Below are 17,238 nucleotides of genomic sequence, written 5' to 3'. Positions count from 1 at the left end.
ATGGCAGTTAGATTACATGTAGGTTTCAACAGTCTTTCTCATTGTACATTTTAACTACTTTCACCTTGGCTGTGGAGGTGCTCAAATCTCATCTGAAAAAGAGGGTGGTATTTTCACAGCCTCTGCACAATGTGGGCAATGGTGAGTCAGTCGGTAATACATGTTGATATCAGAAAAATGAGGAACTCAACATTGTGAAAAAAAGATTGATTTTGTCCTTGAGGCTTGAACGATGAGATGAGAATCTTGTTAGTGAGCGGTGAGGAGACCTATCTGCGTATATTTACATTTTATTAGTACCTAACCTCGAACTAATTTACACACAATCACCTATTCTCCCAAGCGCTAAGGGAAATTGGATCATGTCAATTCACAACAAAAAAGTCTGAGCAGGTACCTGCCACTTGCTCATATGGGCCACATAGACGTCGCCAACATTCCACAGGCAGTGACTGCAGCACCGTGTTATAGAATCCCCACGGTGTGGAAAGAGGCCATTCAACCCATCAAGTCTGTACTGACCCTCCTAAGAGCATCCCGCCCAGATCCAGCCCTCCACCTTATCCCGCGCATCACTGGACATCACAAATCAGCTTAACATGGCCAATCCACCTAACCCGCACATCTTTGGACTGTGGGAGGAAATTAGAGCACACGGAGGAAACCCGCTGGGAAATCATACAAGCTCCACACAGCCCCCATTGCCCGAGGCTGGAATCGAACGTGGGTCCCTGGCGCTGAGAGAGAGCAGTGCTAATTATTGCGCTACCATGTGGCTGTGCTGTCCGTGAGGCTGGTTGGACTACATCATCATTACACATCTCTGATTTACTTAAAATCCATTTAAGTTCTGCACTGTAGAGTGCACTGACGCCTATCACTGTAATGCTGCTGACAAAGCTGCTTTACACGCAGGGACAAAAACCTCGTCCATCAGAGCAGGGTGGGTCATAGGGCTCTTAGATTGCTCTCTTAGTGCTCACTCACTGTGCACCTGGTGCTGACAGCATCTGTGTGTTGCCTTAACTTTTTGCATGTTGTTGCCTCATTCAGGGCTTAAAGGCTCACAGTAATTCTGTTTTGCCTTGACATTTAGCACTGACAGAAAGCTAGGCAGCGTATTACAGTTGTCTACAGTGATCAGTCAATGGGGCAGGCATATTGCAGTACTGCACCATGATACATGAATGTCACAACGACAGTAGCTTATGCATGCACTTCAAACAAATGGATTTGTCACAAGTCTAAGAAGAGTAGTCAAGTCAGGTCAAAGGAAACTGTCATCAGTCAAAAGGTATCACCACAGTCAGTCAAGGGCAGCATCCAATCTCAGTCCAGGGGTTTGGACTTGGTAAGTCAGCCCCTTGAGTTAGTCATGCTTGGGGTTCATGAAAGGTCAATCATGCAGATCCATCACAACCAATCTGAGGTGGGTCAGAGATTAGTCAGAGGTCCTGTCATTCATCAGTCAAGGTTGTCCACCCAGGTCCAATGTGGCTGGGCTAAGGGCAGTCTTGGGGATATGTTCACTGAAAGTCAAGACAGGTTATCATGGACCACTGGTGTGGTAGAGCAGTTGGGGGAGTTAATTGTGGGGATTTGAGGCCGCATGCTGGGATGCAGAGGGGAAAATAATTGAAAAGGAGCAACTCAACATATAAGGAGGGGAAATGATGGTGCATTGAAAAACATGGGTTACTGTGAGAGGAAGGATTATTGATAGCTGCATCCACCCTGGCCCTGACAAGATGATAGTTGGTAGGCAGAACTGAGCTGTAATGCCAGAGCTCGGAAGCTAATGTTCAGAGATAAATTCGTAAATGAAAAGAATTGGGTGTGAATGCGTGGAAACTTAGAGTTGGAGTTGACAGGGAATGCAAGGACAAAGCAACACAAACTCTTGGGGGTGCCCTTGACTACCAAGCTGACCCTACAACTCACTCTGCCAAGTATAACCTGCGTTGACTTCCACCCTCATACATGTGAAATACATGCACTGTCCAACTGTGTGGGATAGAAATCCTGGTCACAAGCAATCGTGACCATGTCATTGGACATTGCAGATTAATCACAGTCATTTCTCGGAAGCAGAAGTAATCGTGGGTGACCTTAAAACTATCAGCTGTAGCTACAATTCACAAAGATAGTCCAAGGTCACTGAGAGTTCTTTCCTTCACAGATGCTGCCAGACCTGCTGAGCTTTTCCAGCAACTTTGTCTTTGTTCTTGGTCACAGAAGTAGCACAGAAGTACAGAACTGATTTCCTCTCACTTGACCTGTAAATATTAGCCCAAATGCTTCTTGGAAGATATCTTCTTGGAAGATATGTTCTGCATACCCCCATTCACCTTGAATATGCGCCCCCCCCCCCCCCTCCCCCCCATCACTGTCCATCTCCCCACTTCTGGAAATGCTTCTACTTTACCATCTCCCCCTTCCCAAAGCCTGATTCCCCAAACCCTACTGTCAGTGATCCCTTCCTATTGCCCCTGCAGGCTGCCCTTGCACTCAGCAGAATGATCGATGGATGAACCCCCTGGACTTCATTCATCCCAGACATCTGACTGAATTTGGTAATTACCCCCTAGATGTGACTAATCAGAGCCCTGACCATTGCATTGGCAGCTTCCCAACTAACATTCCCTTAACTGCTTATGTCAGCTCCTCAAGACAGACAATTGGCCACTCCCCAGACTATGTTAGGACAGATCCCTGACCACGAGCAGCTCGAGCAGACAATTGATGATGGTCAATCTCCTGGACTGCATCCAGACTGTGGTGCTGGGACCCTCTGAGCAACAGTGGCCCTCACCTTGCTAAGACCGTGGACCAACCCCAACCCAATTTCCAAAATGGCTGTTAAGTTGAAAAAATGTGAAGTGCGTTTGCTGCATGCTGTAGGTACTAGATTAATGTCTCAATCTGCTGTATAGTCATTTCCCCCCTCAACCCCACTATCTCCACCCTAGACAGATCCCTACTAATTAGCATGACACAGCCTGTGTGTGCATCTACACTAAAGATGCCTTAATACAGCAACGCTGAAAGCTTTTTGACTCTGGCACAGCAAAGCAACAGATGTATTGTATGAGCATGCAGCTAACACTATGTGTGCTCATAGAAACCCTACAGTGCAGATAGATGCCATTTGGCCCTTCAAGTCTGCACTGAGTCTACAAAGAACAACCAGTCAGAACCAAATCCCCCCATCCTATCCCCATAGCCCCACATTTCTCATGGTTAATCCATCTACCTCACATATATCTGGATGCTAGGGGCAATTTAACATGGCCAAGCCACTTAACGTGGACATCTTCGGACTGTGAGAGGAAACTGGAACAGCCAGTGGAAACCCACTCAGACAGAGGGAGAACGTGCAAGCTCCACACAGTCACCTAAGGCTGGAATCGAACCCAAATCCTTAGCACTGTGAGCCAGCAGTGCTAACCACTGTGTTGACTTAGTGCTTTAAGAACAAGTGAGAAGCCTTAAGATGCTGCTTGGTCCAAGCTTGAGCTTGGTGCCTGTCCAGCCTTGTGAGGATGTGATTGAGGTTGAAAAGAACCACAGCAGTCTTCTGAGGAGAGAGAGAGGAGGACATTGCGCAAAAAGAACATCATCTTCACAGCAGTTCAGTATTGGACACAAGAAGCCAGACAGGACTTAAATGATACCAATTTCTAATCGGTGAGAACTGGATGCAGTGATCACTCACTGACTGTAAATTTGTTGCTGCTTGAAAGGCAAGCGGTGCCTGTCGCCAGGAACAATGCAGCAGTTTTAAAATTTGTTTGTTCTTTGTTTTTGACATTGTTCAACAGAAGTGGACAATTTCAACTGCTGAAGCCTGTCCAACGTGTGATCCTCCCACCTTGAACAATGACACAATGTTATGCAATGCTGATCATTAGGGAAAGAATAGCACTACTTCAGCCAGGGTTCCAACATCGAATGGCACGAAGATTAAGTAGCATCTGTAGCTTGATTCTCGTAGCTGCTGTTACAATTAATGTCGATCAGAAAGATGCTGATGTAAAATCGCAGTATGTTTATGGAATGTGCAGTTCTATTTGCCAATGAAGTATCAGCTGTGATTGTTGTGTGCCATTAAAAGTTGTTCTTTTTATTTCCCTCCCAGTACATGAATGGTGAAGGGACAGTCATGTTTGGCAGCGATTGACCTAGTGGTCAGCTGAGGTTTAAATATTGTAAGGCAGCAGAAATCCAGGAAGGTCCCAGCAGTGGCAGATAAATCCACAACTGGTTGGTGCACAAAAATGCAAGTGTGGCATTTTAGAGGCATGGTGCATTTGTAAGGAAAAGAGCAGTGTAAAACTATGAGATAACCTGCTGCAGCTCATGGGGAGAAACTCTTCAAGACATTCCCTAAGACTGACACTTAACCAATTTTTGCTAAAATTCAGCCCAAATTCTTTTATTTGACTAACCTACTCTCCTGTGTAAGAATATGAACCATGTTTTGTGATTTGTTCTGGATTCTTATCTTAAATACCCTCTTTGTGACCCAGAATATTTACAGGAGGGAACATAACTCTGCTACCAGCCCCTGTTCTATGTCACTTAAGAAAACTCAGCACTAACATTAAATGACAAAACATACTTTAAAAAAGGTTCAGTTAAAGTGTATTGACACTAATGAACATAAAAATATCAAGATTAAAAGAATTGATGAGATGTTACCAGGCTAGCATTATTATTATCCTCATTGTCACGCCTTTGGTCCTTGAAGTTGTCAGGGCAGCTCTGTGACCTTGAAATTCTGTTTTCCAAGTTATGTTGCTGTCCAAGAACTTCTGAAACATTCCCACCCAAAATGTCTCTCACGATCATTGGGTTGTCCTTGATGTGTATGTTGCTTAGATCCTTTTGCTTTATCTGAAACGCTTCTGCAGTCAAACCTGGCTGTGTCTCAACAACATAAAGCTCCTCATCAGTATCATTGTTGTTCAGGAGCATAAAACAATTTTTGGAGAAGCAAATGATACTTGGTGTATGTTTAATAACTTTCAAATATCGTCTCTGTACAGTTTCCGGTTTGGGCCTCAACTCTTGAGAAGACAGAGACTCCTTTTGACTCAATGCGAAGTCACAGCCATCTTTCACAGTCATATCACTCAAGCTCCTTCCTTTGGGAAGCACAGAAGTGTGAGTATAGTTTTGATCAACATATGCAATGGGAAAATCAACAGTGGTAGTTTTCTCAGGTGGGGACAACTCTGGTGATGTGATCTGGTGAGCCATGTCTTTACTTGTATTTTAATTCTGTCTCCAGAGTTTGTTTTGAATTAACTGTGGATCTTCTGCCAATTCAAATGAATTCAGATCTCGAGACTTATTTTTCTCTTAGAAAATATCCTTCTCGCAGCCTCTCAGCAAGCCTGTTGAAAGAACAATATTTTTAATTCTAAATTATATCCTTTCAATTTGTTAAAAAGGACACATTCAGCTGGCCAACTCATGCTCCTTGAATGACAAAATTGAATAGAAAGTCTTATTAGTCATTTTTACAGACAGAATTTCATCATCTGGAATATTTTTGGTTTGATTTATTTCAAAGGAACTAAAAGTGTTGTTCCTGTGAAAGGAGCCAACACAGACTCTCTCACACACATAACGCACATGCACTATCACTCTCACACCGACACCACAGACTCTCTCTGACACACACGTATATGAGAGACTGTGTGAGTGAGTGAGATAGGAAGGATGTGGGTATGTGACTGTGAGAGGGAGAGGGGGTGTGTGCATTCATGCATGTGACAGAGTGAGATTGTCAATATTTGAGAGTGTGATAGAGAATCTTTGAGCGAGAGTGAGAGACAGGGTATGTGTGTATGTATCGGAGAGTGTGCGTGTCTGTGAGAGAGAGAGAGAGAGACAGAGAATATATGCGTGAGTGACTTCGAAAGAGAGGGTGTATGTAAAAGAGAGTGTCCCTGAGAGAGGGAAAGAGAAAGAATGAGATGGTGTGCACGTCTGAGAGTGAGAATACTGAGGATGTGGGAGAGAAAATGTATGTTTGTATATGAGATAGTGAGTATGTGTGTCTGTGAGAGAAAGAAACACAGGATGTGTGTCAGTCTGCATAGGTATGTGTGTGAGAGAGAAGCTAGTTTGTGAAAGACAAGGTGTGACTTTGTGTGTAAGACATAAAAAGAAAAAGAAGATTTGTGAATGTGTGTGAAAGAGAGAGTGTAAGAGATAGGAGTGAGAGGGGAGAGTGGAGGTGTCTATATCTGAGAGAGATAGACGAGGTATGTGTGTAAGAGAGAGCGTGTGTAAAAGGTTTTATGTGTATGAAAGAGAGTTTGTGTATGAGAGAGTTAATGTGTGTGTGGAGAGTGTGAAGTGAAAGTGAGAACTGTGTGTCTGTAAAAGAGAAAAAATGAGTGTAACTGTGTGAAAGAGAGAGAGAAAAAAAAGCGATAGAGGAACTGGACGAGAAACATTAAGTCTGTTATTTCTCTCCACAGATGCTGCCAGGCCTGCTGAGTTGCTTTCTGTTTTTGTGAAAGAGAGATATGTCTGTTTGCATGTGGAAGAGAGGCCGTCTATGAGTGGGAGTGTTAGAAAGAATGTGAGATTGAGCATGTGAGAGAGAATATGTGACAGTGGGAAAAAGAGTGAGAGAGAGAGAGTATGTGTGTGTGAGATAGCATCAGAGAGAGATTTCAAAAGAGAGAGAGAGTCTGTGTGTGAGTAAGTGTCTGTGTTATGTTGTAAAGACCACATCTTTTTATTTTCCTGTACTTCTGATCATGGAGTGAATTGGAAAAAGGGCTATTTTTAAAACCAAAGTTGTAGAAAAATTTGCTGCAGTTTTAAAAAGTGAGTTGCTGAACCTCATTCTAATTCACGTTTACACTGTTGTTTTGATCCAGCAGTGGGGAAGCTGTTTATAGATGGACATCTGTGTACAGTAAGATTCAGCTGGGTTCTGGAGTGGCTTGTGAAGTTGTGATCAGCTGTGGATGATAAAGGCCATCAGTCAGTCAACAGCTTGGCTTGATTGGCTGCTGGGTAGCTGAACAGCTTGTGGGTATAAACAATACCCAGAAGCTGTTGGACTCGTTACAAAGAAATGGTCAAACCCCTCCGATAATTAAAACAGAAACTCCCAGAGAAGCTCGCCTCACCTTGTAACCTGTTAAAAGAAATGTGAAAAGTGGTATAACCCGCTTCTCACATCACAATCTGTTATAAAGGAGAGGTGAAATAAAATGAACTCCTGACAGTCACTCTACAAATCAACAAGTAACAATTTATTTATCTAACTCTACTAGTTAACAAATTAACAGAACTACTAACAAACAGAACAATTCCACCTTAACTACTAACTATTTCCGACTAAAACAAAATTCTAATGGTATGTTGTTCTAATAGATACAAGTACCACTTATATAAACAAAATTAATTTAAAAAATTAAAACTTAGTCTCTCAAAGTTACAACCAGGCTAAGTCTTCCAGAATGCTCTGTACCCTCTCCACTGTCCTCCAGTCAGGAATGCCGTCCTCTGTCAAACTTTTGTCAGGAATATTAGCTAAGAGTGCCATAGCACCTTTATTTAAATAGTGCTCACTCTGACATCTTAGAGATTTCTGTGAGAGCCAGTGATTTTCTCTTTCTTTAGAACTGATGGCTGTTGAGAGCTGTTCTGTTAACAGATGGCAGTTTGCTGTCACACTGATTTTCAAATGCCCTCTTCTTTTATACCCTTGATGACCTATTAATTTCTTACAATAGGAATTGTCCAAAGTTGTCAAAACCATCAGGTTTAAATTTAATTTGGCTTTGGTATATAGGGCCTGGTTTAAATTTATTGGCTAAATTCAAAAACCTGTTGTCTCAGTAAAAATGCTGATTTGCCTGCTAACAGTATAGCCTTTTGATACAATGTTTCAATTTCAAGAACTCTGTGCATCTGCTGCTGCCTGCAGACTTATGTTTTGATCTCCAAGCCTTAAAAAACACATCTTTTAAAGTGACCACGCACTCTTCACCCCATCATTTTACAAACAAATTCTAACACCCTGCCTTCCAATCCACAAGTACTATACCAACTTCACAACAGACTGCTGAAAAGAACAGATGGTGTACTTTTCTCTCTGATAAAATACCTAACCTTGAAGAAAGCCTGTATATTTTCTTGACTAGTTGCTGGAAGGTCTGGCCTTTAACCATTAACTAAGAGACTTTGCAGTTAGAGTAACAGCCAACGTGTCACTTGCAAATAAGTGAAAAGAACCTGGAGAAAAGAGATTGAAAAACAAAAAATTCCTGGAAGGCTGAAGGATTGTCTCAGTGAATCCTGTGGTCTGGGGCCATTGATCTGCTTCCCTAATGTTTCTTTCCCTTCACAAAAAAAATGTCTTATTTTGCCTGTTTATGTATGTAGGGAGTGGGGGATGTTGTAAGGGGTGTAGAGTTACAACTAGTGTTATGTGTCAATAGTTCATAGTTGTTTACCTATGGTTAAAATCCATTCATTTGTCATAAATAGTAGCACTTGTTAAGTACAGAAACCTGGCCTGTGTTTTCTATTATTTTGGGTCTATCCAACAGATCAATTGGAGTGAGAGTTAGAGAGTGAGAGAAAGGATGTGTGAGAGTGAGCGTATGACATTGTGTGAGTTTGTGTGTGTCTGAGTGAAATAGGTTTGGGAGTGTGGCAGAGGGATTGAAAAAGTGAGTGAGCCATTCTGAGACTAAATGCACTAGAAGCACACCCACCCTTCCCCTCCTCCCTTTTTTCATCATCTCCAAAGACCTGTCCACAAAGCAAGTGAGGAGAAGCAAATTTGAGGCTGATCCCCAGTTCTGTGCAAATTCCGCTGAGGCCAGTTCAGAGAGGTGACCTCTACACCACCAGAGGCAAAAGTAAGGTCACCATTAGTTGATCTAAACTTAGTTTGGTCCCGATTTGCACCCTTTTCCTTTGTATCAGGACTTGGAGCCTAATCTGTCTCTCTCGCGATAGCTTTGCTTCTTCACCAAGATGGCAAAAAAGAAATTTTATTAGTTAGCTCTAATATTCAACACTTGTAATGATCATTTTTATCAATTATGCATTTCATTAAATTATCAATTAATTGCTTTTGAACTGTGTTTTTAAATTCACATTTACCTTTGTGCCAAAACATATCTTTCAGAAATTTGCTCACCTGCATCCCAAGTATGGGAAAAATTTAAATGTGTCCCATACCACCCCTCCCTCCACCCGAAAGATTTGGACAACCCTGTTCTGGATGGAACAAATATTTGTTTATTTCATAAAAATGACCATTAAGAAGTGCCAAGTAGTAGATGTGACTAATAAAATCTTTTCTTGCCATCTTCTGTTTGCCTACAGAGGTGGGTACAAAGGAGACCATAGCATGATTTGAAGTAATGCAGAACATTCTCCTGGTTTCCTAGCCATTGTTCCTCTTTCAAATAGTAAAACTGAAATCACACTATCTGGTCATTCAAACGTTCATTCATTTGTAGGTTAATTCAATGTGCAATCTGTTTGTTGTATTTGCAGATACTGCAAAAGTAATTTTGATTGTAAAATGCTTTGGGAAATTCTGAGAAGGTGATGAAGTGTTACAAAAGATCAGTCTTTGGGTCCCAACCCGAAACGTCAACTTTTCTGCTCCTCTGATGCTGCCTGGCCTGCTGTGTTCCTCCAGCTCCACACTGTGTTCTCTCTGACTCCAGCATTGGCACTCTCACACATCCTTCACTATGTAAAGTATTCTGATCTTATGTTTGCGTTGAAAGTCAGCAGATTGGGCTATGGTATGGTATCATTCATAAATAAATGGCTTACTAACATTCACTGAATAAGTTAGTACATGAAGAATGAGTGGTCTGTTGATTGATACAGATTGAAGAAATAAACAAAAATCAGGAACTGCAACTTGGCAAATGTTGATACTTTCAGGAAGGGAAGGGTGAAAATCAGAACAAAAAAAATTGTAAGTATTTTGAGGTCACGCAGAGCATGAGTTGAAAGTGATAAATTTGCTCCTACATTGTCCTTAAAATTAATGCTAATCTCAGGGTCTTTGGGAAATTGAACTTTGCATTTCTGATGGCAGGAGTAATAATGCCAACAACCAGTATTAAATATAATGCAATGCCTTTAATGTTGTAAAATGTCCAAAAGCACAATACAGAAGCATTTTCAATAAACTTTGATACCAGGCCACAGAAAAAGATATTAGAACAAAGGACCAAAGGTTTCATCAGCAAAGTAGGTTTTAAAGTAAAATCCTAAAGAAAAAGAGAGAGGTATACAGTTTAAGGGGTATAGAATTTTCAAGGCAGGAATGACAAAAATCAGTGATGCACAACATGCCAAATTGAAAGAATGAAGAGATTATGGAGAGTTCTAGTTGGAGGAGGTTACAAAGATAAGGAGTGGTGAGACCATGGAAGGATCTTAAAACAAAGATGAGATTTTGAAATTGAAACATCACCAGATTGACAACCAGTATTGGTCATTGTACACAGGAGTGATGCATAAACAGAACACATTAGGATACAGGAGACCTGTGAGAGCAGCATTAAAACGATTGAGCCTGGAACTAACAAAGCCATAGATGAGGGTTGAAACAGGAGATAAACTGAAACAAGTTGGAAACAGGCAATGTTATGGAGGTAGAATAAGCAATTGTGTTGATGGCAGTAATATAGGGTTAGAAGTTCAGATGGGTCAGTTTGGACATAAAGGTTGTAAATGGTATGGTTAAGGCTCAGACAGTGACCAAACTAAGTAAACCTGGATATCATTTCTGCAATTTCCTTTGGATAATATACAAACAGTGAAGCTGAGAATGGGGGATTGAATGGGATTGGGATTACATACATTTCTCAAAAAAAGAAATTTCAAGCACTAACAAATTTCATAACGATCACGCCAGATTGCATTTTGACAATAGTCTGAAGCATGAAGACAGATTGGAGAAACATTGGGGTGAAAATCCAACCTGGGCAGTAGCTCAAATTGGGCAGTAACATCCATCCCCCTTTAATACCTGTCTGATATTCAGCTCCACTAACTTCAATGGATGACCATGAATCCATTGTCAATTGTTGGAAAAACCCATCTGGTTCACTAATGTCCTTCAGGGAAGGAAACTGCCATCCTTACCTGGTCTGGCCTACATCTGACTCTGGACCCATGTGGTTGACTCTTAACTACCCTCTGGGCAATTAGGGATGGGCAATAAATGCTGCCTAGCCAGCAACGCCTTCATCCTGTGACTGAATAAAGGAATAAAGAAATGGAAATGAATAACAAGTGGGCCATAAAATGTACGATGCTGCTCATTTTATGCCACTGAAAAAGATTAACTTCTATCTCTTAGATATTGAAGCTATCAAAGGAGACCAAAACAAACCTTCTAAAGTTACAGGTTATACCTCCATAATGCAGCAGTCTCATGATCAGACCTTTCCCGGACCACAGGAGATCATGGTTCAGGGTCAGCATGGAAATTTTTAAATGCACTTATAAAGCACTAATAACTGTTCCCTGGAGCATTCTCCAAGACAACACCTTGAGCAATCAGAGTCCACTTGTCACCCAATCAGCACCCATCTAGACTCAAAACATTAGCTTACTCTCTCTCCATGGATGCTGCCTGACCCACTGTGATTTCCAGCATTTTTCTGTTTCCAGCACCCATTTCACTTTCAGTGTAAGCTATTCTCTTTGAAATTTGGGATTCTTGTGTTTGTCCTGATGAATGCAAGATGTAAAATTTGACAAAATGTCTTCTTAATCAATTGTCAAGATCTGTATGAGTAAACGACTAATTTCCAAAACAGTTTAATACCTTAGACTCTATTTTTTCTTTCTTTATTTCCAAATACTAGACTGCTTGCACTACTTTGCCCAACATCATATCAAAAAATGTATAAAGCTGTAGGCTTCTCTTTCAAATGCTCTTCAACTATAAACGAAAAGACATATTTCAGATTGCCAAAAGATCAAAGGTTAGGGACCACATATGAAGGCATGTTTTGCCTTACTATCTTGCATCTAGTTTCTACCCACAGATATGATCAGAGATAGCAGGATGTACTCTGCATATCACTGACGTGTTGCACTTCATAAAATATAGCAGCAATTTTTTTTTTTCACAATGTTTTCATCAGTTCCATTTGGAAAAATAATTGAATATCAGCAGACCAAGGTGAACAAGAAACATCTCTTTGAAGAAGAGTATAGCAGAATGATAACCAAATTTAAAATAATTTTAAAGATTTTTCAGAAGGCTTGTGGCTCGGGTTGTAGATGGGGTTGTTGATTTGTTTTTGCCGAGCCAGTGGGTTGGTTTGCAGACGTTTCGTCACCATACTAGGTAACGTCATCAGTGCGCCTCCAATGAAGCATTGTTGGTCTGTCACGCTTGTTATTTATTTGGTCTGGTTTGATGAGTGGTAGGCCTCATTTCTGGTTCTGCTTCATAGGGTTCTATTTCCGTGTGTTTGTTAACAGAGTTCGGGGGTGAGTACCAGGCCTCTAGGAATTCCCATGCTTGTCTTCGGTGGGCTTGTCCCAGGATGGTTATGTTGTCCCAGTCGAATTGGAGGCCTTCTTTGTCCCAGCGTATAGACATCTGGTTAAAATAATTTTAACCAGGTCCTAAAATGTACCCAGCATGAGCAATGGAACTTGGTAATAAACAGACTGAACATCTTAGCACCATGAGAATGTACACACCTTCAAAATACTATTGCGACTTTGGCCCAAAGTTCAAATGATACCAAACAATAAGCTTCCTCTTATAAACACAACCTTCTCTTTCACCAAAAAACGTTTTTCCTAAGTATCTGTTCTGTTTTCCAGATATTTCTAAATGTAGAAGAAAAAACAAGCTGCATGATTACAAATGGTTTCAACATTTTCACGACAATGAGCAATAACAGGAACTTTAACACCCAGGTAATTAGCAAAGAGCAGACAAAGACAACAGTGTTAAAATTAAGCCCATTTGTACCCACTTTTGAAGTAGATTGAAATGTAGAAGAATCTGAGGTGATCCTCATATGTAAGATCCTGAGAGAATTTGATAGAGTGAATAGTGGGAGGATATATCCTCTGTAGGGGAGACAAGAACATGAGGAGAAAGGTTAAGAGTTAAAAGTTTCCCCTTTAAAATGGGATGAGGAGATTTTTTTTCTCTCAGAGTTTCATTAATCTCTGGAAACCTCTTCCCCAGAAAGTGGAGACTGGGTCATTGAACTGATTCAAGGTTGAGTTAGATAGATTTGTGACAAACAAGGAGTCAAGCATTACGGGGAGGACAGGAAAAACCACAATCGGATCGGCCATGTCTTATCAAATGTCAGACAAGACTTAAAGAGCCTAACGTATTGAGTGAGAATAGCGTGTGGTTTGAAAGATAGCTTGCAAGTGGTGATGTTCCCATGCTGGCTTTGTCCTTCTAATTGATAGAGATCAAAAGATACTCTTGAAGGAGACTTTATGGATTGTTGTAGTCCATCTTTAAGATGGTAAATAATGCATCAGTGGTGAAGGGAGTGTGTGATGAAGGTGGTAGTTGGAGTACCAATCAAGTGGGCTATATTATCCTGGATGGCATCTAGTTATTTGAGTGTTGTTAGAGCTTGTTCAATGAAAAAGGGGAGATTGTTCCTTAATACTCCTGACCTGCGCCTTGTGGATTATGGACAGGCTTTGTGGGGGTCAAGAGATAAGTTACTCAATACAGGATACATAGTCTCTGACCTGCTGTTGTAATTGGAGTACTTAGATGGCCAATCCAGTTCAGATTCTGGTCAATGGTAGTCCCCTCTGGATGTTGACTATAGAAGATTCAGCAATGGTAATTGAACACAAAAGAGAAATGTCCAGATTCTCTCTTGCTGGAGATGATCATTGTCTGGCACTTGTGTGGTGAATGTTCTTTGTCACTTATCAGCGCAAGTCTAGATGTTATGCTTATCTTTCTACATTTGGACATGGACTAATTCAGTGTCTGAGACATGTTAAATAGTGATGAGCATTGTGCATTTTTTAAAATTCATTGACAAGGTGAAAGCATCGCTGGCTAGGCCAGCATTTATTGCTCATCCCTAACTGCCCGCACGACAGTTAAGAGTCAACCACATTGCTTTGAATGTGGAGTCATGTGTAGGTCAGACCAGGTAAGGATGGCAGTTTCCTTTCCTAAAGGACATTAGTGAATCAAATATGAACAATGGTTTCATGGTTATCATTTGTTGTAGATTTTTGTTGAATTCAAATTCTACGATCTGCCGTGGTGGAATTCAAACCCAGGTCCCCAGTGTCAATTGCTTCCTTTCCCCCTCCATCCCATTTGCCCTAACTACAGAGTTACTTGAGTGTTGCAGGGGTCCAACATCCATCCTTGCTGTTGCTATGTCAGCATTGGGATATCCACGGCTTGCTGCCTTATTGACATTTACAGGAGACGTAATCTTATGCAGGCAGTAGGTATCACTTCAACCACTGGTGGGACTGCCCCATCGTCTCTCTTTTTTGAAGTCCTGCAACATTATGTGCTGCTCCTGGTACTCAAGAGAGCTGCAGCAGACCTTCCTGAGGATCAAAGACACCAGAGGCAGAGATGCCACCCACTCAGAGCTGCCAGCCTCTCTATTGAACATCCGCATCATCAGGGAGTGCCTGCTACCATCCAAGATCTCAGATCATTGCTGGATCCCATATCAGAGGTAAATGATGGCAGGTCTGGGTCATAGGTAGAGGTCAGGGCTTCCAGTTGAGGGATGTCAACAGTCAGGAAAAGAGAGTTTTTTCAGTGGACACTCTCAATTCTGAAACAGGATCCCTTGATCTGGCACTGAGTGCCTTTGAACATGGGGGCACCCCCCCCCACCATGAGCCTGCAAGTAGAGTTTGCTTGGTATATTCCCTACATAGTGAGCTCCCAATCCACCATTGGTGGAATTGCCAGCAGTGACATGATGAGGTCCTTAAAATGGCCATAATTTGCTATGTAGAAGCTCAATTAGCAGCAGGGCAGGAGAGCCATCAAAGGCCTTCCTACCATGGGTTTAAACATTCTGGAAGTGGGAAGGAGATGGAGATCCCCTGCAAAATCCTTCAACCTTCCTCCTGTCTAATTAAGTGCTCCCTACCTCCAAACATTCCATACGCAAGGCATGAGATTCCACTATTGAAGCGTACTGTCTATTATTCTGTCAGATTGTGCAGCTAAACCATTCACAAATACAGCTGCAGCCAAGAAAACTCAGTTATGACCAGATCACAACCATGTGTTTAAGCCCCATCCATAATCTTGGCTGATACTTACTTCAAGGCAGTATTGAGAAGGTTCCATATTGGAGATGCCATTCATTAAGCCAATGCTCAATCTGCTTGTTACAATATTTCCAATAGACAATGAAGGATTATAGCAGTACTTGAAGAAAAACTGTGATTTCTTTGAGCCTCCTAACTAAATAAATACCACCAAATGCGGTGCGGTGGCTCAGTGGTTAGCAATGCTGCCTCACAGTGTCTGGGACCCAGGTTCAATTCCACCCTTGGGTGGCCATCTATGTGGAGTTTACATGTTCTCCCAGTGTCTGTGTGGGCTTCCTCCTCGTGCTCCAGTTCCCTCCTGCAGTCCAAAGATGTGTAGCTTAGGTGAATTGGCCACACTAAATTGTCCATAGCATCCAGGAGTGTGATTAGCCATGAGAAATACAGGGCTAGAGAGTGTGATGCTCTTAGGAGGGGCAGTGTGGACTGAATGGCCTGCTTTGACAGTGTAGGAATTCAATGATATTTGTTTTTTTTTTCCACTGTTTGTGGAACATAGCTGTTCCATTTCCCAGTATAATATGTATTTCACAATTATTGTTGTGCTTTTGAGTATTTAACATCTTATGGCAAAATGAGTGCAAGTGTAATTATTTTCACCCTGCTGATGGGAGTGCGTCATGATAAGCACTTCTAAAACAAATATAAAAGTGAATTAAGTAAGAAAATCCAACCAAAATATGTCAATTTTAAATTTATATGTAAAACTAAACATGAAACATTAGTCAGAATTTTCTGAGCTCACCCAGAGCTTTTGGAAGGGAGGCCAGGGGTGTGGGAAACTTAATTGAGTGCAAGGCAAATATTCAGTTTCCTGACGACAGCTTAAAGTTTAAGTTTATCTATTAGTTCTCACAATCTTCCAGGAGGTTTGGCTTTCCTGACCTTCATCATCAGCAACTTGCTGTACGTTCATGGGCATTTCATGAATACTCATTAACACCACAGCCCAGCGTGTTCCCAAAGCTGAGTATATGATATATACGAGATATAGACCCGGTGAATAGACATCTTCCTCCAAGCCCCCAGTGATTACAAACCTCTTCAGTTACTTGATTCCTTCATATGCAAGCTGCTTCTTTGCATAAATGTTGCCAGTCTTAGGAATGAAACCTCTCTAAGTTGATCAGCTCGAGAGAGATCATGTGCAACCTGGCCTGTCATTGATAAAGGGATAACAAGGTTTGGAACTGAATGAACACAGCAGGCCAGGCAGCATCAGAGGAACAGGAAAGCTGACTTTTCAGGTCTGGACCCGATTTTCTGAAGACGGGTCCAGACTCGAAATGTCAGCTTTCCTGCTCCTCTGATGCTGCCTGGCCTGCTGTGTTCCTCCAGCTCCACAGCTTGTTATCTCAGACTCCAGCATCGACAGTTCCTACTACCTCTTGTCATTGATAAAGTAAGGGGTGAATCCTTACTGAGCCAGCTAGCCTGCCCAAGGGAGGCAGCTACACTGATTAATATCTGCAAACCTGACCAAGGCAGGCAAGCAGAGCTGAACTCAAAAGAGTGATCAACTCAAAAGGCCATCGTTTGCAGTTGTATCTGTATCCAATGCAAGTCTTTGGTGAAAAGCGATGTGTACCTTCTCTCAGTTATGATGAAATGTCAGTGTACATGAGCTGCTGAGTGTTGGAGCTCCTTTTATGTTTTAAGTGTGAACCCAGGCAGTACCACTGAGATACAGATTGTGCTACATTGATAGTTGCAATGAAGTGACAGACATTGATTACACAAGGTATCTGATGCCTGGCACCCAACCTTCTGTGAGCAGTCCTATGCAGTGGCAACTTTGCAAAGCTAACCCACAGTCATGTTGGAAGTAGCACAAACTCTGGAGGAGTGCAGTAGTGCATCCGTCTGCTTGCAGCCCTGCAGCCAGGTTCT

At 41.8% G+C, this 17,238-nt stretch overlaps 1 protein-coding gene across 1 annotated transcript in view; it reads right to left on the bottom strand.

The window, feature by feature from the left end:
- The window catches only part of stard8 (StAR-related lipid transfer (START) domain containing 8), a 242,959-nt gene that overhangs the window by 201,947 nt on the left and 23,774 nt on the right, over nucleotides 1–17,238 (bottom strand). Inside the window, exon 2 of the mRNA XM_048605224.1 lies at nucleotides 4,702–5,399. Coding sequence (XP_048461181.1) covers nucleotides 4,702–5,262 — 561 coding nt within the window. The 5' untranslated portion in view covers nucleotides 5,263–5,399. The remainder of the gene's footprint in view (nucleotides 1–4,701; nucleotides 5,400–17,238) is intronic.

Source organism: Rhincodon typus, chromosome 14 (genome assembly GCF_021869965.1).
Source record: "Rhincodon typus isolate 14 chromosome 14, sRhiTyp1.1, whole genome shotgun sequence".
Lineage (NCBI taxonomy): Eukaryota > Metazoa > Chordata > Chondrichthyes > Orectolobiformes > Rhincodontidae > Rhincodon > Rhincodon typus.
Note: the sequence above shows the minus strand (reverse complement) of the source record. Positions and strands in the feature narration are given on the sequence as shown.